The sequence below is a fragment of the Rhinoraja longicauda genome, chromosome 19 (assembly GCF_053455715.1).
Source record: "Rhinoraja longicauda isolate Sanriku21f chromosome 19, sRhiLon1.1, whole genome shotgun sequence".
Taxonomy (NCBI): Eukaryota; Metazoa; Chordata; class Chondrichthyes; order Rajiformes; family Arhynchobatidae; genus Rhinoraja; species Rhinoraja longicauda.
Window position 1 is genome coordinate 35,325,696 of NC_135971.1, and position 21,036 is coordinate 35,346,731.

The following is a 21,036-nucleotide window of genomic DNA, read 5'->3' on the forward strand; positions in this document are numbered from 1 at the left end:
ATGTGGCAGGAAACCGGAGCTCCCAGAGAGAAGACACGCAGGTCGTGGGGAGAATGCACAAACTCTGTACAGACAGCAGCCATAGTCAGGATTGAACCCGGGTCCCTGTTGCTGTGAGGCAGCAGCTCGACCGCTGCTCCACCATGCTGGTCCTGTTGAAGTGTACATCATTTTCACAGGGCTTGATGGTAAGGATATCGTTTTGCCTGCCCTTCCCACCCAACCCCCCCCCCCCCCGCCCTTTCTCTCCCAATCCCCACCCCTAGACACACCAATTTATTTCCCACCACTTTCATTCCTTCCTCTGGTTTCACGATTTGCAACCCTTCAATCCTCTTGTCTCATTCCATCAGTTGTTTTCGTCTCTGGAGAGAGTGGATATGGAGAGGATGTTTCCAATCATGGGAGAGTCTATAATCAGAGGCCATAGCCTCAGAATAAAAGGCAGTAGCTTTCGAAAGACGAGGAGGAATTTGTTTAGTCAGAGGGAGGTGAACCTATGGAATTCATTGTCACAGAAGGCCGTAGAGGCCGTCAATGGATATTTTTAAGCTGGAGATTGACAGATTCTTGGTTAGTACGGATGTCAGGGGTTATGGGGAGAAGGCAAGAGAATGGGGAAAGATAGATCAGCCACGGTTGAATGGCAGAATACACTTGATGGGCTGAATGGCCTAATTCTGCTCCTACAACTTATGAACTTTGTCCAATCATCTGCCTATCAGAAAACCTCCCTCGCCTGTGTTCAACTATCACCTGCCATGCTTTGTCCTGCCCCTCCTCTCTTTGGTGCCTTGGTAACAGCAATGTTTATTCCCAGTGAAATGTATCGATCCATCTCTACACCATTGAGGGCATTGTACTTTGTCCAAGGGATTGATGCGCTACAATGGTGAGAACTATATTCTGTACTCAGTATCTTCTCCTTTGCTCTATCTATTGTACTTGAGTTTGAACTGATTGTATCTATGTATGCTATATTGGATCTGTTTGGATAGCATACAAAACAAAGCTTTCCACTGTATCTTGGTACAGGTGACAATAATAGACCCAAAGCTAACCCAGTCTGATGGGCTGGAGTTACGTGTGGACCAGACAGGGCACAGAAGGCAGATTCCTTCCCAGCCAGTAAGCTGGGTGTCAATGATAATTCAGGGAAATATAGGAGCAGGAGTAGACCATTCAGTACAGTAAGCCGTTGATTTAACGGACCTCTATAACAAATTTTGGTTACATCAGGCTGACTTTGATGCAGATCGAGTTTGTTGTTTCAAGGAATGATGACTAGGTGGATGGAACGAATGCTGTTTTTGATGCATTTTAGTTTAGTTTCGAGATACAGCATTGAAACACTGAGTCAACGATCCTCATACATGTTCCACCCGACACACTAGGGACAATTGACAGTGTGTAGGATAGAACAGTCGCAGTGGTTCTGTCAGAGATCACCCATACACATGTTCCACCCGACATACCAGGGACAATTGACAGTGTGTAGGATAGAACAGTCACAGTGGTTCTCTCTCCTCCCACACTGTGAAGACAAAGACATAGGCCTGATTAGAAACAGTCAACATGGATTTGTGCCTGGAAGGTCATGTTTGACTAATCTTCTTGAATTTTTTGAAGAGGTTACCAGGGAAATTGATAAGGGCAAGGCTGTGGATGTTGTCTATATGGACTTCAGTAAGGCATTTGACAAGGTTCCACATGGAAGGTTGATTAAGAAGGTTAAATCGTTGGGTATTAATAGTGAGGTTGCAAGATGGATTCAACAATGGCTGAATGGGAGATACCAGAGGGTAATGGTTGACAATTGTATGTCAGGTTGGAGGCCAGTGTCTAGTGGAGTGCCCCAAGGATCTGTGTTGGGTCCACTGTTGTTTGTCATTTACATTAATGATCTGGATGATGGTGTGGCAAATTGGATTAGTAAATATGCAGATGATACTAAGATAGGTGGAGTAGTTGATAGTGAGGTAGATTTTCAAAGTCTACAGAGAGACTTGGGCCTTTTGGAAGGGTGGGCTGAAAGGTGGCAGATGGAGTTTAATGCTGATAAGTGTGAGGTGCTGCATTTTGGTAGGACAAATCAAAATAGGACGTACAGGGTAAATGGTAGGGAATTGAGGGATGCAGTGGAACAGAGGGATCTGGGAATAACTGTGCATTGTTCCCTGAAGGTGGAATCTCATGTGGATAGGGTGGTGAAGAAGGCGTTTGGTATGCTTGCCTTTATAAATCAGAGCATCGAGTATAGAAGTTGGGATGTAATGTTGAAATTGTACAGGGCATTGGTGAGGCTGAATCTGGAGTATGGTGTGCAGTTCTGGTCGCCAAATTATAGGAAGGATGTGGACAAAATGGAGAGGGTACAGAGGAGATTTACTAGAATGTTGCCTGGGTTTCAGCACTTACGCTACAGAGAGAGGTTGAATAGGTTGGGTCTTTATTCTTTGGAGCGTAGAAGGTTGAGGGGGGACTTGATAGAGGTTTTAAAAATTTTGAGAGGGACGGACAGAGTTGACGTGGGTAGGCTTTTCCCTTTGAGAGTGGGGAAGATTCCAACAAGGGGACATAGCTTCAGAATTGAGGGACAAAGGTTTAGGGGTAACATGAGGGGGAACTTCTTTACTCAGAGGGTTGTGGCTGTATGGAATGGGCTTCCGGTGGAAGTGGTGGAGGCTGGCTCGATTTTATTATTTAAGAGTAAATTGGATAGGTATATGGATAGGAGGGGATTGGAGGGTTATGGTCTGAGTGCAGGTAGATGAGACTAGGTCAGGGAGAATGGTCGGCGTGGACTGGTAGGGCCGGACAGGCCTGTTTCCATGCTGTAGTTGTTATATGTTATATATGTTATAGTGACAGCATGGGGCTCTCCCAGGTGCTGCGACCCCCCACACCACAACCTTCACCCCCTCCACCCCCCACTCAGCCGCAAGGATGTGTGGGCCTGCAGCCCAACTGTGTGGGAGCCACCAGCAGATCCCTGACCCACAGCACCAGTGACCCGGGCCTGACTCTGAGCACTCCGGCACACCAGCTCTGCCCCACACACTGGGGACAGTTCGGTGTGTGGTATAGAACCAGTGGGCCGGGGCACCTGGAGGAAACCCACACGGCCTCAAGCAGCGCCCCGGGCCTGGAGCAGCGGCACCACCAGTGACCCACTGAACCCCCATAACCCGCAGAAGCCACCAAACCCCAAACCTGCACGTCTCCGCCAAGCGGGAGGAAACCCGAGCACCCGGAGCAAACCCACACTGTCACAGGAAGCACCCAGGATTGAACTCTGGTCTCTGGCGCTGTAAGGTAGCAACCACTGCGATGCCACTGGGCCATCCTTCAGCATTGTGTGTCCTTCACTGTTTATTGTGGAGTGAATGTTTATCGGCTGTACTATAGACAATAGACATTAGACAATAGACAATAGGTGCAGGAGGAGGCCATTCGGCCCTTCGAGCCAGCACCACCATTCAATGTGATCATGACTGATCGTTCTCAATCAGTACCCCGTTCCTGCCTTCTCCCCATACCCCCTGACTCCACTATCCTTTAGAGCTGTATCTAGCTCTCTCTTGAATGCATTCAGAGAATTGGCCTCCACTGCCTTCTGAGGCAGAGAATTCCACAGATTTACAACTCTCTGACTGAAAAAGGTTTTCCTCATCTCCGTTCTAAATGGCCTACCCCTTATTTTCAAACTGTGGCCCCTGGTTCTGGACTCCCCCAACATTGGGAACATGTTTCCTGCCTTAACGTGTCCAACCGCTTAATAATTTTATAAGTTTCGATAAGATGCCCTCTCATCCTTCTAAATTCCAGTGTATACAAGCCTAGTCGCTCCAGTCTTTCAAAATTGGACAATCCCGCCATTCGGAGAATTAACCTAGTAAACCTACGCTGCACGCCCTCAATAGCAAGAATATGAAGTATTGTTCATATTAAACCCCTCATTCGGTAAGAGTGGACAATTAGTAATAACGGACACCATCTCCCCCTGTGGTCCGTTACAGCGAGGGTTTACTGTATAACTGAGATATCTAATATATCTGGTATTGTATATCTGATCTGCGTGGATGGCCTACAACACAAAGCCTTTCACTGTACGCGGTGCCAATAATAAACCTAAATCACTGAGCTTGCTGTTTCTCCACAGGAGAAGGGCCGACTGCTGAAGGAGCAGGTCGAGGTCGATCTTTCCAGCGTCTACCGATTCCTGGACGTGAGGAAGCGGGAGCTGGAGGTGAAGATCGATGAAGAGGTGGGCAGGACGGTTCAGCCCTTGCAAGAGGACCTGGCGAAGATCTGCCAGGAAGCCTGCACGATCGAGCGAACCATCCAGGATGTGCAGCTGCAACTGAGCTATGGGGAGCCCCAGGAGATGCTTCAGGTAAGAAGCAGCAGGCAGCCAACGCGTGTGGAACATGCAATGGACCTTCACCATTCTTCTTAATTATTTCACATTTCTGGTCCTAATTTCTGCCAGTCGATAAAAGAGCTTGCATCAAAATGGTGCTTTATTGGCCTTGAGACACTCTTGGTGCACCTCTGCACAAAAGTGGTATCCAGGCCCGTATAGATCACCCATGATGATATTGAATGTGTGGGGTAGGTTTGAGGGCCGAGTGGCCAACTCCGACTGTTATTTTCTTGTGCTCGTGGCGAGAGGATTTGAGAATAGGAGCAGGGAGGTCTTGCTTCGACTGTTTCCAAGGACATTCCCAGTAATGGGAGAGTCTAGAACCAGAGGGAACAGCCTCGGGATAAAAGGATGTACCTTCAAAATGGAGTTGGAGGATTTGTTTTAGCCAGAGGGTGGTGAATCTGTGGAAATTGGCAAAAAAAGTCTGTAGAGGCCAAAGCATTGGTTATTTTTAAGGCAGAAAATTATAGGTTATTGATTAAGTAGAGCGTTATTGATTACAATTAGATAGCAGTAGAATGGGGTTGAGAGGGAAAAATAGATCACCTATGATTGATTGGCAGACCAGACTCGGGGTTGAATGGCCTAATTCTGCTCCTGTGTCTTATGGTCTTATGTACAGTCCTGGTAAGATTGCACATTGAGTATTGTGTACATTCGTTTATCTCCTTGTCTAACGAAGGGTGTTCTTGCCATGGAGGGAGTTCAGTGAAGCTTTCCTGATCCCTGAGGTGGCAGGACTGATGAATGAAGGCTTAATTTCTTGACAGTTTAGAAGGATGAGAGAGGACCTCACAGAAACCTGCAGAATTCACAGGTGTACCATACACAGGCACAGTGTATATTTCAGAGTCTCTTGCCTAGAGTAGGTGAATCGAGGACCAGATGAACTAGGTTTACGGTGAAGGGGAAATGATTTAGTAGAAATTTGAGGGGTAATTTTTCACACAAAGGGTAGTTGGTGTATGGACCGAGCTGCCAGAGGAGGTAGTTAAGGCTGGGACTATCCCAACGTTTGCAGAAACAGTTAGACAGGTGCAATGGATAGGACAGGGTCCTTTTCGGAATGGCAGGCAGTGACTAGTGGGGTACCACAAGGCTCAGTGCTGGGACCCCAGTTATTTACTGTGTATATTAATGATTTGGACGAGGGAATTGAATGCAACATCTCTAAGTTTGCGGATTACACGAAGCTGGGTGGCGGTGTTAGCTGCGAGGAGGATGCTAGGAGGCTGCAGAGTGACTTGGATAGATTAGGCGAGTGGGCAAATGCATGGCAGATGCAATATAATGTGGATAAATGTGAGGTTATCCACTTTGGCAGCAAGAACAGGAAAGCAGAGTATTACCTGAATGGTGACCGATTGGGAGAAGGGGAGATGCAACGGGACCTGGGTGTCATGGTGCACCAGTCATTGAAAGCAAGCATGCAGGTGCAGCAGGCAGTGAAGAAAGCGAATGGTATGTTGGCATTCATTGCAAGAGGATTTGAGTTTAGGAGCAGGGAGGTTCTGCTGCAGTTGTACAGGGCCTTGGTGAGACCGCACCTGGAGTATTGTGTGCAGTTTTGGTCTCCTAACCTGAGGAAAGACGTTCTTGCCTTAGAGGGAGTACAGAGAAGGTTCACCAGATTGATCCCTGGGATGGCGGGACTTACATATGAGGAAAGACTGGATAGACTGGGCTTGTAATCGCTGGAATTTAGAAGACTGAGGGGGGATGTTATAGAAACATATAAAATTCTTAAGGGGTTGGAGAGGCTAGATGCAGGAAGATTGTTCCCGATGTTGGGGGAGTCCAGAACCAGGGGTCACAGCTTAAGGATAAGGGGGAAGTCTTTTAGGACCGAGATGAGAAAAAAAATCTTCACACAGAGAGTGGTGAGTCTGTGGAATTCTCTGCCACAGAAGGAAGTTGAGGCCAGTTCATTGGCTATATTAAAGAGGGAGTTAGATGTGGCCCTTTTTGCTAAAGGGATCAGGGGGTATGGAGAGAAGGCAGGTACAGGCTACTGAGCTGAATGATCAGCCATGATCATATTGAATGGCGGTGCAGGCTCGAAGGGCCGAATGGCCTACTCCTGCACCTATTTTCTATGTTTCTATGACAGGCTTGGGGGGTTATGGACCAAACACAGGCAGGTGGGAGTAGTGTCGCTGGGACATGCTGGCCGGTTTGGGCAAGCACATTGTATCACTCTATGACTCTACTTTTATCAGGACTGGAAAGGTTAGATACAGGAAGGATATTTCTGAAATCTAGAAGCCAGTATAAAGATAAGGTGTGATGTGTTTAAGACTGAGATGAGGCAGGTTTTTTCTCCCAAGACCGTAGTGAGTCTGTTGAGTTATCTAACGCAGGATGGAGTTGCAACAAAATCATTACATTTGTTCATCGAGGATTTCTGTATTTTCTCTGAGTTAGTAGAATCAGTGGATGTGGGGCAAATACTGAAACTGGGAAAGTCAGTGATCCCCCCTTTATCATATTGAATGGTGGGATCAGTTTTGAAGGGTCAAATGACCTATTCCTGCTCCTATATTTCTATGAATTATAATCTACCTTGCTGGACTGGGCAGGAATCTACCGTCCACATCCAGTCTAGTCTACACATGACTTCAGCCCATCACATTGAACCAGAGACCCAGGTTCGATCCTGACTACGGGTGCTATCTGTACAAGGTGTGTATGTTCTCCCTGTGAACGCGTAGGTTTTTCCCGGTTTCCTGTCACATTCCAAAGATGTGCAGGTTTGTAGGTTAATTGACTTCTGAAATGGTCACTAGTGTGTAGCATAGAACAAGTGTATGGTTGATTGTTAGTCGGCAATGACCTTGTGGGCCGGAGGGTCTGATTCCATGCTATATCTCTAAACATTGGTTGAGGATCATGTGTTCCGGGATACAGTGGAAAGCTTTGTTTTGGATGCTATCCTCACAGATCAGATATATACAATCAAGTCAAACTCAAGTACAATCGGTAGAGCAAAAGGGAAGATACAGGGCACAGGATTTAATCATCAGTTCCATAGACAAAGTCCACTGTTCACTGAACAGTCGAGGTGAATCGGACTGTGCCTAGCTTCTGGAGGTTCCTTTTAAATAAGGAAATAACCCAAGGAATTGTGGAGTTAAAAGACTAAAGGGATAGGTGCTCTATGCCAGTGTAAAAAATCATGCTCCTATATTGGCTAATAGCTAATTAAATATTGTCACGTTTAATTTGCAAGACTGAGGTCCGGAGTGCAACACCCATTAATCTATTTTATTTTAATGAAGGTGCAACAATTCTTATTTATAGATGGAATATTTGTCTTCCCTTAACTAAATTCCCTGATCATTCTGAGGTCCACTTTGACAGCTTCTCTGCACCTGAGCCATGACTCACTATTCATTTCCCCTCTCTTTCCTCACCTTCCCATCACTCAAAACAATCTTGCTCCGTTTTGTTTCTTTCATCCCTCGGAAGAAGAATCCCACCACAAGTTTTTTTATTTGTGTCGTAAAGTGCTCAGTTTATTTTATTTTACTTTAGAGATGCAGTGTGGAAATGGGCCTTTCCACCCACCGAGTCTACGTCAACCAGCAATCCCCCATCAACAAGTTATTTCCCACCCACTAGGGATAATTTACAGAAGCCAATTAACCTGCCAACCTGCACATCTTTGAGATGTGGAAGGAAACCGGAGCAATCGGAGAACAAACACATGGTCACAGGGAGAACATACAAACACATGGTCACAGGGAGAACATATAAACACATGGTCACAGGGAGAACATATAAACACATGGTCACAGGGAGAACATATAAACACATGGTCACAGGGAGAACATATAAACACATGGTCACAGGGAGAACATATAAACACATGGTCACAGGGAGAACATATAAACACATGGTCACAGGGAGAACATATAAACACATGGTCACAGGGAGAACATATAAACACATGGTCACAGGGAGAACATATAAACACATGGTCACAGGGAGAACATATAAATTGCACCCATAGCAATGGGACATCCATTGCACCCAACATATAGACAGCACCCATAGTCAGGATCAAACCCAGTCTCTGGCCCTGTGAGGCAGAAAATCTACCACTGCGCCATTGTGCAGCCCTTAATTGAATGCGCCATCCTTAATTTTATTTGAATGAACTGATCAGATCACGAGAATTTAAACCATTTTAATTTTTTTTACTTTTTAGGACATCAAGCAGTTGTTGGACAGGTACGTGGCTGCATCGGTTTTCTGTATGTGGCTGATTAGTTCACCGTTGGGAGCTGTGCAGGGAGTTCACAGCCCTGAGAGAGCTAGGAGTTCTTTGCTTCACTCTTCCCTGTGTGAGTTGGTCCCATCGCAGGTCACAGTCACAGTTACTGTTCGGCAGGCACTTGTAGGGAAGCGGACTTAGTGTGCAGAGCTCCCGTTTCTGCTCACTTCCCATGAACCTTGGCTGTGCAGCACATGTAAAGTCATCTAAAGAGCAGTTGGAAATATAAAGGTCCAGAGATTTGTAAAAAAAAGCAGTTAGAAAGATAAAGCTTTAAAAAATGCCGGACAAAGAGTCTCAACCCACAACATTACCTATCCATATTTTCCACAGATACTGCACGACCTGCTGAGTCACTCCAGCACGCTGTGTCCTTTTCTGTACACCAGCATCTGCAGTTCCTTGTTTCTACATAAAGTTATCTCTGGTTAATATTTCTCTGCTTTATTTAAAATGCGTGCTTCAAGTTTGAGCTCCCAGAGATACAGTATGAGCACAGAATACCAGGCACTCCACTGGATTAGCAAAAATAAAGTGCTGCAGGAACGCGGCGGGTCAGGCAGCATCTGTGGAAGGAAATGGACAGAAGATGTTTTGGGTTGGGGCACTAATGGCGGAGAGGGGAGAAAGCGGGTGGAGAGAGGTGAGGGTAAAGAGTAGGGGAGGAGCTGGTGACAGGTGGATCTAGGTGGGTACCTGCAGATGAGGGAGAGAGGGTAGAGATTGTAACTGATACTGGAGGCGAAAAGTGGAGAAGACAAAAGGGTGTGGGTGGTGGAATATGATGAGCTGGGGCGCAAAATATAAAACCGCACAGTGGGATGGTGGTTTGAAGGGAACGGGGCAGGTTTGGAATGCGGGGCCTGGGGTGGAGAAGGGTGGGAGATGCTCTGGATTCCAGCGTCTGCAGCCTCTTGTGTCGTAAAGTCATAGATTCATACAGCATTGAAACAGGCCGTTCAGCCCAACTTGCCCACACCCACCAACATGTCTCATTGACACTGGTCCCACCTGCCTGCATTTGGCCCATATCCATCCAAACCTATCCTATCGGGGACCTGTCGGCACGGTGGCGCAGCGGTAGAGTTACCGACTTACAGCGAATGCAGCGCCGGAGACCTGGTTCAATCCCGACTACGGGTGCTGTCCGTACGTAGTTTGTACGTTCTCCCCGTGACCTGCGTGGGTTTTCTCCGATATCTTCGGATTCCTCCCACACTCCAAAGACGTACAGGTATGTAGGTAATTGGCTTGGTAAATGTAAAAATTGTCCCTAGTGGGTATAGGATAGTGTTAATGTGTAGGGATCGCTGGTCAGCGCAGGCCCGGTGGGCTGAAAGGGCCTGTTTCTGTGCTGTATCTCCAAACTAAACTAAACTATCCATCTGTGTTTCTTAAACGTTGAGAGAGTACCGCTCTTTGTGTAACCCCTCGGTTTTCTATTAAATCTTCCCCTACTCACCTTAAATCTACGTCCTCTGGTTCTCAAATTCCCGTACTCTGGGTAAGAGGCTGCGCCTTTAACTTATCTACACCTCTATAATATCACCCCTCATACTCCTGCACTCCAAGGAATAGAGTCCTAGCCTGCTCAACCTCTGCCTATAGCTGAGCCCCCCCCCTCCCCCCCCGAGTCCTGTCAACATCCTGGTAAAACTTCTCTGCACACTTTCCGGCTTCACAACATCTTTCCAACAACTTGGTGTCCAAAACTGAACACAATACTCTTAATGTGGCCTCACCAACACCTTGCACAACTGCAACATGACCTCCTCTAGTCAATACTCTGAGTGTGACTCCACTTGATGGCTCTTTTAAACATTGTTGTGTCTATCCATGTGTAAGATGGACAGGTACAGTTTTGGCCAATATTTATTCCTTTGCCATCACCATTATCACACGTGGTGGGACCTCACTCTAAATAATTTGGCTGCTTGACTTCCTCGGGGAACTGGGAAATGACTGCAGTCTGACAATATAAATAAGATTGTTGGCTGCAGGGTGCATTTCAAAGCCTTTCTTGTTTTACTTTCAATGGGCACAGTAAGCAGCCCAGGGCTGCCTGAAGTTACATCGAGAGAGAGGGAAGTCATAGAGAGTGATGGCCCACTGCTGGTTCCAGGGCTCAGATTGCAGAAGGGTGAGGGGAAATGTGGGTGTCTGTGCCTTTGCAAAGCTTCCTTCACGTTGCACAAGCTTCCAATCCTACGTTCCAGATGCAAACAGGAATACATCGCACCAACAGACTTTCCCACCGACCTCCACACTGACTCCATCATCACACCTTTCCGTTACGTTAAAATCTGGGATGAGCTGAAAGCACTTGTGCCAGGTACGTGACCCTGCTTTTTGGAGAGTTGGGATGGAGGGAAAGGGGGTGGTGAGAGGTTGGGGGGGTGGGGGCGGTGAGAGGTGGGGGGGGGGGGGTGCAAGGAGACTGAGGGTTCGGGATGTTCTGCTCATACATCCATTACATGGGGGCTACATTGCACGATGACTCAGTGGCCCCACACGTGCCTCTTAGAAGGTTGCAAATCCCACTGCAGAAACTTGACCAGTGTAGCAACTTTGTACTGGTGATGAAGGGAGTTTGAGTTTAGTTTATTGTCAAGTGTACCGAGGCACAATGAAAAGCTGTTTTAGCGTGCCAACCAGTCAACGGAAAGACAATGTGTGATTACAATCAAGCCATCCACAGTCTACAGACACATTATAAAGCGAATAACGTGAATAATGTTTAGTGCAAGTTAAATCCAGTAAAGTCCAATGTGGATGGGGAACCAATCACGCTTTGTCCTGGATTACAAAATATAAAACAGAAAAGGTTGGAAATAATCATCAGACCAAGCAGCATTTAGACAGAGAAACAGAGCGTTAATATTTCAGGTCATAGATCATTGATCACAGAACTTAAAACAGTACAGCACAGGAACAGGCCTTTTGGCCTAACACCCACACTGACCAACATGCCCCATCCACTCTAGTCCCACCTGCCCTCACATGGCCCATAGCCCTGTAAGCCTATCCTAGCCATGTACCTGTCCAAATGACTTTTAAACATTCTGGTAGTACCTGCCTCAATTACCTTCTCCGGCAGCTTGTTCCACATACCCACCACCCTTTGTGTAAAATAAAAGAGTTACCCCTCAGGTTCCTATTACCTTTCCCCCTCCCCCACCTTAAACCTATGTCGTCTGGTTCTCGATTCCCCTACTCTTGGCAAAGATTGAATTTACCCGATATATTCCCCTCATGATCTTGTGCACCTCCATAAGATCACCCCTCATGCTCCTGCGATCCAAGGAATAAAGTCCTAGCCTGCTTGACATCTCCCTACAGCTAAGGCCCCTGACCCTACAGCTCAGGCTCCTTGTAAATCATCTATGCACCCTTTCCAGCTTGACAACATCTTTCCTGCAACATGGTGACTAAAACTGAACACAGTACACGAAATGTGGCCTCACCAATGTCTTATACAACTGGAACATGTCCTCCCATCTTCTATACTCAATACTCTGACTGATGAAGGCCAACGTTCCAAAAGCCGTTTTGATCACCCCATCTTTGTGAGATGCTACTTTCAAAGAACTATGTACCTGTACTCCTAAATCCCTCTGTTCTACAGCACTCCCCAGAGCCTTGCCTACCGTGTGGGTCCTGCCCATGATAGACTTGTCAAAATGCAATACCTCACATTTCTCTACATTAAATTCCAGAAATCATTCCTCAGCCCCCCTGGCCAAACGATCAAGATCCTGCTGCAATTTGTGACAACTATCTTCACCATCTTCAATACCGTCCACTTTTGTGTCATCTGCACACTTGCTAATCATGTGTAGGAAGGAAATGCAAATGCTGGTTTAAACCGAAGATAGACACAAAAAGCTGGAGTAACTCAGCAGGACAGGCAGCATCTCTGGAGAGAAGGCATGGGTGACGTTTTGGGTTGAGACCCTACTTCATCCTTCTCGATCATCAGGCATCCTTCTCTCCAGAGATGTTGCCTGTCCCGCTGGGTTACTCCAGCTTTTTGTGTCTATCTTCACTTGGTAATCGTGCCTTGCACATTCTCATCAAACTTATTGATGGAGATGACAAAACAGCAATGGGCCCAGCACCAAACCCTGAGGCACCCACTAGTCACGGGCCTCCGGTCCATAAAGCAACCTTCCATCATCGCCCTCTGCTTCCTTCCATGAATCCAACTGTGTGAGCCCCACAGTGGAGAACAATCTCCACTGACCGACTGTTTCATGCCTTTCAGCCCGGGAGTCCCTGAAGCTGAACGCCAGGACAGCTCACCCCCGGCTGCTCCTGTCCGAGGACCTGCGCAGTGTGGTGGACGGCGAGAAGCGGCGGGAGTGCTGGCTCTCACCCCAGCGCTTCAACTACTGGCTGTGCGTGCTGGCCGACAGCGGCTTCAAGTTGGGGCGGCACTACTGGGACGTGGAGCTGGGGGGCAACCAGGCCTGGGTGCTGGGGGTGGCCAGCGAGTTGGCCGACCGGCTGATCACCGGGCCGCTGGTGCCGCAGGACGGCTACTGGGTGCTGGAGATGGTCAACGGCAACCTGGTCAACCTGGGAGGCCCTGGGCCCCGGAGCCTCCCCCTCCGACACAAGCCACAAACAGTCCGCGTCTACCTGGACTACGAGGAGGGGCACCTGGCCTTCTACAATGCCGACAGCCTGTGCCACCTCTACACCCTGCACCACAAGTTCACACAGACACTCCTCCCTCTCTTCAACCCCCACAACAAGAAGGAAGGCAGTAGCGGTCCACTCAGGCTGGCCCCCTGACACTCACCCTGGGAGGGTGTCCGCAGGGCTGGTCCAACCTGGGATGGATAATCCCAAGGCTTTTCCTGTTCATTCTTGCCCCTTGGTTTGAAGTATTAACGGTAATAAGGGCGGCAGAGTGGTGCAGGTGGTTGATCCACTGCCTCACGGTGTGGATAAAGCATGTCGGGCGCTGTGTGGTGCTTGCAGATAGATGCCCCTCCAACTTCACCTGTGCAGACTATTGTATGGTGATAACTGCTTTAAAAAGCATTCACCGGGGTGGGGGGTTTAACAAGCGTGTGGATCCAAGGTCCAGTTTGATATTGCTGTGAGCACAAATATACGCACTTTGCTGTTTTGTGGGGGATGAGTTGTTGAGGCGGGGAGAATGGTTTTTATGAAGTTAAATAAAGTTTGAATGCCAAATGACGTGATGTGTCTTTCTGCATCCACCCACATCCCCCTGATGGCTACAATGCTGAATCCTCCAGTCTTACACTGCTCAGCCTTTCATCGAAGCTGGAACAAAACAACACAGCAACAGGTCTTGAAAGTCTGAAGAAGGGTCTTGACCCGAAACGTCTCCCATTCCTTCCATCCAGAGATGCTGCCTGTCCTGCTGAGTTGCTACAGCAATAGACAATATACAATAGGTGCAGGAATAGGCCATTCGGCCCTTCAAGCCAGCACCGCTATTCAATGTGATCATGGCTGATCATCCACAATCAGTACCCGGTTCCTGCCCTCTCCCCATACCCCCTGACTCCACTATCATTAAGAGCTCTATCTAACTCTCTCTTGAAAGCATCCAGAGAATTGGCCTCCACTGCCTTCTGAGGCAGAGAATTCCACAGATTTACAACTCTGAGTGAAAAAGTTTTTCATTTTGCGTCTATCTTCAGTGTAAACCACCAACAGGCCCTTCGGTTCACCGTGTCTGTGCCGATGAGGATCTAATCTGTACATCTTCCTGCACCTCGTCTGTATCCCCTCAAATCTCTAACTATGTGCCTTTTGAAATGTGTGCTAAGTGTTGCTGTTGTATTTGCTTCCATCGCTTCCCCTGACAGTGCGCTCCAGGCACCCAATGCTCTCTTGTGTAAAAAATTATATTCTGAGAACTGCACTCTGCTAAACAAGACTCAGGAACAGTTCCTTCCCATCTGGTATTCGGCTTCTCAATGGTCTTGCCGTAAGCTAGAGTACAGTCTGATTCTGCTCTACCCCATTGCAGACATTGCACTTTGTCTCTGAAACTGTTGTGCTACAGTGTTGAAAGCTGTCGTCTGCAGTCTGTATCTTTTCCCTCACTCCACCTATTGTAGCTGAGTTTGGATTGGCTGTGTTTATGTATAGTATTATCCGATTTTGAATGGGATAATTCAAATAATGGCAAAGCAAAGCTTCTCACTGCAGTACATGTGACAGTAATAAAACAAAACCGAAATCTAAAACTTGCCACGTAAACCTCCTTTAAACTTCTCTCCTCTCACCTTAAAGCTGTGGTGTCTACCCCAAGAACATACAATAGAACAGCACAGGAAGAGGACCTTTAACCCACAATATCTGTGCTGAACAAATACCAAAACGAGCTAATCTCCACTGCCTACACATGATCCATATCCCTCCATCCCCTGCATATCCATGTGCCAATCTAAAACTCTCTTAAGTACTGCTATATTTACTGGAATTTAGAAGGATGAGAGGGGATCTTATAGAAACATACAAAATGTTTAAGGGATTGGACAGGCTAGATGTAGGAAAAATGTTCCCGATGTTGGGGGAGTCTAGAACCAGTGGTCACAGTTTAAGAATTAAGGGCGGGCCATTTAGGACTCAGATGAAGAAAAGCTTTTTCACCCAGAGAGTTGTGAACCTGTGAAATTCTCTGCCACAGAAGGCAGTGGAGGCCAATGCAGGATGTATTCAAGAGGGAGTTAGAGAGAGCTCTTAGGGCTAACGGGATCAAGGGATGGGGAGAAAGCAGCAACAGGGAACTGATTGTGGATGATCTGCCATGAACATATTGAATGGCGGTGCTGGCTCGAAGGGCCAAATAGCCTACTGCTGCAACTATTTTCTATGTTTTACTATTGCAGCTGCCTCCACCACCATCCCTGGTAGTATGTTCCAGGATACACCCAAAAAGCTGGAGTAACTCAGCGGGTCAGACAGCATCTCTGGACAAAAGGAATAGGCGCCGTTTTGGATCGAGACATCTTCAGACTCGTCTGAAGAAGTGTCTCGACAGAAACATTGCCTATTCCTTTTCTCCAGAGATGCTGTCTGACGTGCTGAGTTACTCCAGCTTTTTGTGTGGATCTTTGGTTTAAACCAGCATCTGCAGTTCCTTCCTACACAATGTGCAGGACCACCACCACCGACCATTCTCTCTGCAAAACTAAAATCATTGCACATCTCCTTTAAACTACTACCCCCCCCCCCCCTAATTTTAATATTTTGGCATCAAGTCTTTAACGTTTGACGTTCTCCCCCTGTTGAAAATGATTCTAACTCTACCATACTGGCTCTCATATTTTATATATTTCTATCAGATTCAACCGGTATTCGGGGAAAAATAACCCCGAGTTTGTCCAACCTCTCCTTGCAGCTAGTACCACCTAATGCAGGCAGCATTCTGGTTCTGGACTCCCCCCAACATCGGGAACATTTTTCCTGCATCTAGCCTGTCCAATCCCTTAAGAATTTTTATATGTTTCTATAAGATCCCCTCTCATCCTAAATTCCAGTGAATATAAGCCCAGTCGATCCATTCTTCCATCATATGTTAGTCTCGCCATCCCTGGAATTAACCTGGTGAACCTACAGCACACTCCCTCAATAGCAAGAATGTGCTTCCTCAAATTAGAAGACCAGGTGCGGTCTCACCAATGCCCTGTACAACTGCAGTAGGACCTCCTTGCTCAATTCCTTTCACTCTGAAGGCCAACATGCCATTAGCTTTTCTTCACTGCCTGCTGTACCTGCATGCTTACTTTCAGTGACTGATGTACAAGTACCCTAGGTCTCGTTACAACTCCCCTATTCCTTATTTGACACCATTCAAATAAAAATCTGCCTTCTTGTTCTTGTCACCAAAGTGGATAACCTCACATTTGTCCACATTATACTGCATCTGCCATGAATCTGCCCACTCACCCAACCTATGCAAGTCACCCTGCAGCCTGATAGCATCCTCCTCGCAGCTCACTCTGCCACCCAGCTTCGTATCATCCACAAACTTGGAGATGTTACATTTAATTCCTTCGTCTAAATCGTTAATATATATTGTACATAACGAGTCCCAGCACTGAGCCTTGCGGCACCACACTAGTCACTGCCTGCCATTCTGAAAAGGACCTGTGAATTCCTACTCTTTGTTTCCTGTCCGTCAACCAGATCTCTATCCATGTCAATACCCTCCCTACCCCCAATACCATGTGCTCTAATTTTGCCCACTAATCTCTTGTGTGGAACCTTGTCAATCCTTTAAGTATCATTTGCCAGTCTATCCTAGCAAATTCCCATCTAATACCATCAAAATTAACTTTGTTTAAGTTCAGTTCCCTTGTCTCTGAATTAACTGTATTACTCTCTATCTTAATGCAGAATTCTACCACATTATGGTCACTGTTGCCCAAGAGGCTGAACACAACAAGATTGCTAACTAATCCTTCCTCATTACACAATATCCAGTCTCGGATAGCCTGCCCTCTAGTTGGTTCCTCTACATATTGGCTTGGACTGTTTCCGATCCGAAACGTCACTTATCCTTTTTCTCCAGAGATGCTGGTTGAGCCGCTGACGTACCCCAGCACTTTGTGTCTATTGTTGGTTCTCCTTGTACATGGTTTGCAAAAGGCTGAAATGCAAGTACAGCAAATAATTGGGACAGATAGAAGTGCTTTTTGCAAAGGAAACTGTATTCATAACTGGGGTGGTTATGCTTCAGGGCTTTGATGAAAGAAAGATCAGAGAAGAACACATCTGGAGTATCTATTAGTCATCCATTTAATGAAGGATGAAAATTGAGGGATTACTAGATTAGCAGCTAGAATGTCTGACACTGTCCCAATAGGAAAGGAGGCACATACTAAGTTTGATGCCGTGAGCCTTCATTTTGGTGGAGACATGATTGAAACATTAAAGCTGTTCAGTGTCTTTAAAAGGGTAGACCTTGAAAGGATATTGCCCCTTGTGAAAAAGGAGTCCCAGAACTAGGAGTCCCTGTTTAAAAATAAGGGTTTTCCCATGTAAAATATGAACAAGGTGTATTTTTCTTTTGAAGTGTGATTATATAGAACAGTACAGCTCAGGAACAGATCTCAGACTGTGCCGAAAACGATGCCAAGATCTGGATGCACATGATCCACATCCCTCCATCTCCTGAGTATCGACGTGCCTATCCAAATCGCTCTTAAATGCCACTGTCGTATCTACTTCCAGCACCACCACTGGCAGCGTGTTGCAGGCACTCGACGACCTCTGTGTACAAACTTGCTCCACACATCTTCTTTAAACTTTGCCCCTTTCACCTTAAAGCTGTACCCTCTAGTATTTGGTGCTTCTCATTCTGGGAAATAGGTTATGTCAACCTTATCTATGCCTTCCATCATTTTATATACTTCTAGCAGGTCACCTTGCAACCTCTGGCATTCCAGAAAAAAAAATCCAAGACTGTACAACCTCTCCCGGTTGCTAACATTCCCTAAGCCAGGTATCACAAAATGCTGCAGGAACTCAGCAGGTCAGGCAGCGTCATGATGCTGAGTTACTTCAGCATCTTGTGTCTATCTTTGGCATAAACAAGCACCTGTAGTTCCTTTTAATTATATAATTCTGGTAAACCCCCTCGGCACCCTTTCTAAAGCTTCCACATGCCTTCTGTAATGGGACAACCAGAACTGCTTGCAATACTCCACGCCGATCATCAATCACCGCTTATCCCGGGTTCATATCCGACACACTAGGGATATTTATGGAAGCCAATTAACCTGCAAACCTGCCCGTCTTTAGAATGTGGGAGGAAACTGGAGCACCCGGAGAAAGCTCGCGCGGTCACAGGGAGAACGTACAAACTCCCTACAGACTGTACCTGTAGCAACGATCAAACCCGGGTCTCTGGTGCTAGACTCAATGGGCCGAAAGGCCTGTTTCCGCACTATATCTCTAAAGTCTACCGCTGCGCCACTATGGAATTCACAGAGGCCAATTATTCTACACACCTGCACACCTTTGGATGTGAGAGGAAACCTATGTGACAACATTCCACCCAGATAGCTCCCAAGGTCAGGATCAAACCCAGATCTTTAATACCGTGAGGCAGCAGCTTGATCAGCTGCAACACACTCTGGAAGCAAAGTCTGAAAGGCACTTCAATAAAGGGGTAAAAAGTTATGGGCATAGGCAGGAATGTGGAATTGAGCTTGCAATCACATCAGCCGTGATCAGCCATGATCAAGTTGAATTGAGTCGAGTTTATTGTCATATGCACAAGTATAGTGAGGTATAGCTTGCATCACTTAGACTCAGACAACACACTAAATCATAAATCATAGATAATCTACACACATTCTACACGACAGTTAAAAGAAAGGAAAAAAACAATGCATTAATGCAAAACACAATTAGAAAAACAACTCCATGGGAGAACAATTATGGTCTGTGGTGTTCCATTGTGGAGGTCTGATTGTCAGTTCAAGAGCCTGATGGTTGTAGGAAAGTACCTGTTCCTGAATCTACTGGTGTGGGACTTCAGGTATCTGTACCTCCTGCCCGATGGTAGCATCTTTGTTAGATGTGTTGCATGGAGGGCAGGGCTGTGCCCATGATGGACTGGCCTGACTCCACCACTCTCTGCTGTGCCTTGCATTCCTGTGGATTGTAATTGCTGTACAAGGCCATGATGTAATCTATTATATCCTGATTCACTGTACCTCGGTGAAACTGAACTGAACTGCACTGAGGAGAATTTCTGCAGTGCATATATATACGTTTTGATACAAGGAACTAAAGATACTGGACCCTGGAGAAAAACACACAGTGCTGGAGTAGCCTAGTGGGTCAGGCAGCATCTGTAGATCGAGTGGATAGATGGATGATGCTTCGGGTTGGGAATGATGAAGAGTCCCGATCCAAAACATCACCCCTCTCTTTCCTCCATAGGTGTTGCCTGACCTGCTGAGTTACTCCGCATTTTGAGTTTTGTATAGGTTTGACAGAGTATTTGGTGACATGCTGAATCTCTTTAAATCTCAAGGAAATGGTTCTGCTTTCATCTGTGTGCTGGGCTTTTGTAAATTTCTGTGGGTTGAGCAGCCTATCTGCCCCGAATCTCTCGAGGCCCAAGGGGAGTCTGGTCTTAATGTGCACTGGGTAGAGATGGAACAATGCAAACACAGAATCACCTACACACACACAATGATACAACTCCTTCATTGAACACTTGCACTCGGTCCATCAAAGCCTTCTGAATCTCCCGATTGCTAACCATTTTAACTCCCCTTCCCATTCCAAACCTGACCTCGACCCGAAACATCACCTATTCCTTTTCTCCAGAAATGCCGCCTGACCCGATGAGTTACTCCAGCATTTTGTGTCTGTCTTCAATCCAAAACTGACCTTTCCATCTGGGGCCTCCTCCATTGCCAGAGTGGGGCAATTTGCAAACTGGTGGAGTAGCTCCTCATATTCCATTTTGATAGATTAAAACCCAACAATATGAACATTAAATTCTCCAGTTTTAAGTAACCTCCCCCCCCCCCCCCCGCCCCCTCAATTTCCACTGACCCCACTCCCAGTGTGCATCCATTACTTCCACCATCCTGACCCACTTTTTCCCCTCTCCCCTTCCATCTATACCCCTCTCTCTGGCTTTACATTTCACATGTTCCCTGACACCCTTTTGTCTACTTTTCATCTCTTGCCTTTGTCCAGCCATCTGCCAATCTACCCCCCCCCCCCCCCCCCCCCGCTCACCTGTATCCACCTATCACTTGCCAGGCCTTGTCCTGCCCCCACCTCTCTCTTATTTCAGCTTTCTCTCCCCCCTCCCCCACAGTAATAAGTCGGAAGAAAGATCCTGACCCAAAACATCTGCCTGAGTTCCTCCAGCACTTTGTATTTTACTCCAGCTTGTGCCTCCAGCGATTTGCTGAATCTGTACCAATCATTTACACGAATCTCGTTTTATTCTCCCCAACTTGTCTGGACTCCAGCAAACACTCGCACTACATTCTAAGTGGGTTTATTTTTTCCCCTTAATGGACTTTTCCCCCCAAATATTGGAGATTCGGTATATGGACAAATACTCTTGAATGTCTACACGTGTACAGTTGCATCACGGCCTGGTTCGGCAACTCGAACGCCCGGGAATGATGGAGATTACAAAAAGTGTCAGACACTACCCAGTCCCAGTCCCAGTCCCCCTCCCTGCCATGGAAGGTGATTCTGCCTCAAAAAGGCAGCCAGCATCATCGAGCACCCACACCACCCTGGCTACGCTCTTATTTCCCTCCTGCCATCGGAAGAAGTTAATTATGGGCGTCTGAAA

At 46.8% G+C, this 21,036-nt stretch overlaps 1 protein-coding gene across 1 annotated transcript in view; it reads left to right on the forward strand.

The window, feature by feature from the left end:
• The window catches only part of LOC144602779 (zinc-binding protein A33-like), a 33,329-nt gene extending 19,551 nt beyond the window's left edge, over positions 1-13,778 (forward strand). Inside the window, exons 3-6 of the mRNA XM_078415911.1 lie at positions 4,163-4,396; positions 8,640-8,662; positions 10,922-11,037; positions 12,970-13,778. Of these exons, the coding sequence (XP_078272037.1) occupies positions 4,163-4,396; positions 8,640-8,662; positions 10,922-11,037; positions 12,970-13,502 (906 nt within the window). The 3' untranslated portion in view covers positions 13,503-13,778. The remainder of the gene's footprint in view (positions 1-4,162; positions 4,397-8,639; positions 8,663-10,921; positions 11,038-12,969) is intronic.
• The last annotated feature ends 7,258 nt before the right edge of the window (positions 13,779-21,036 follow it).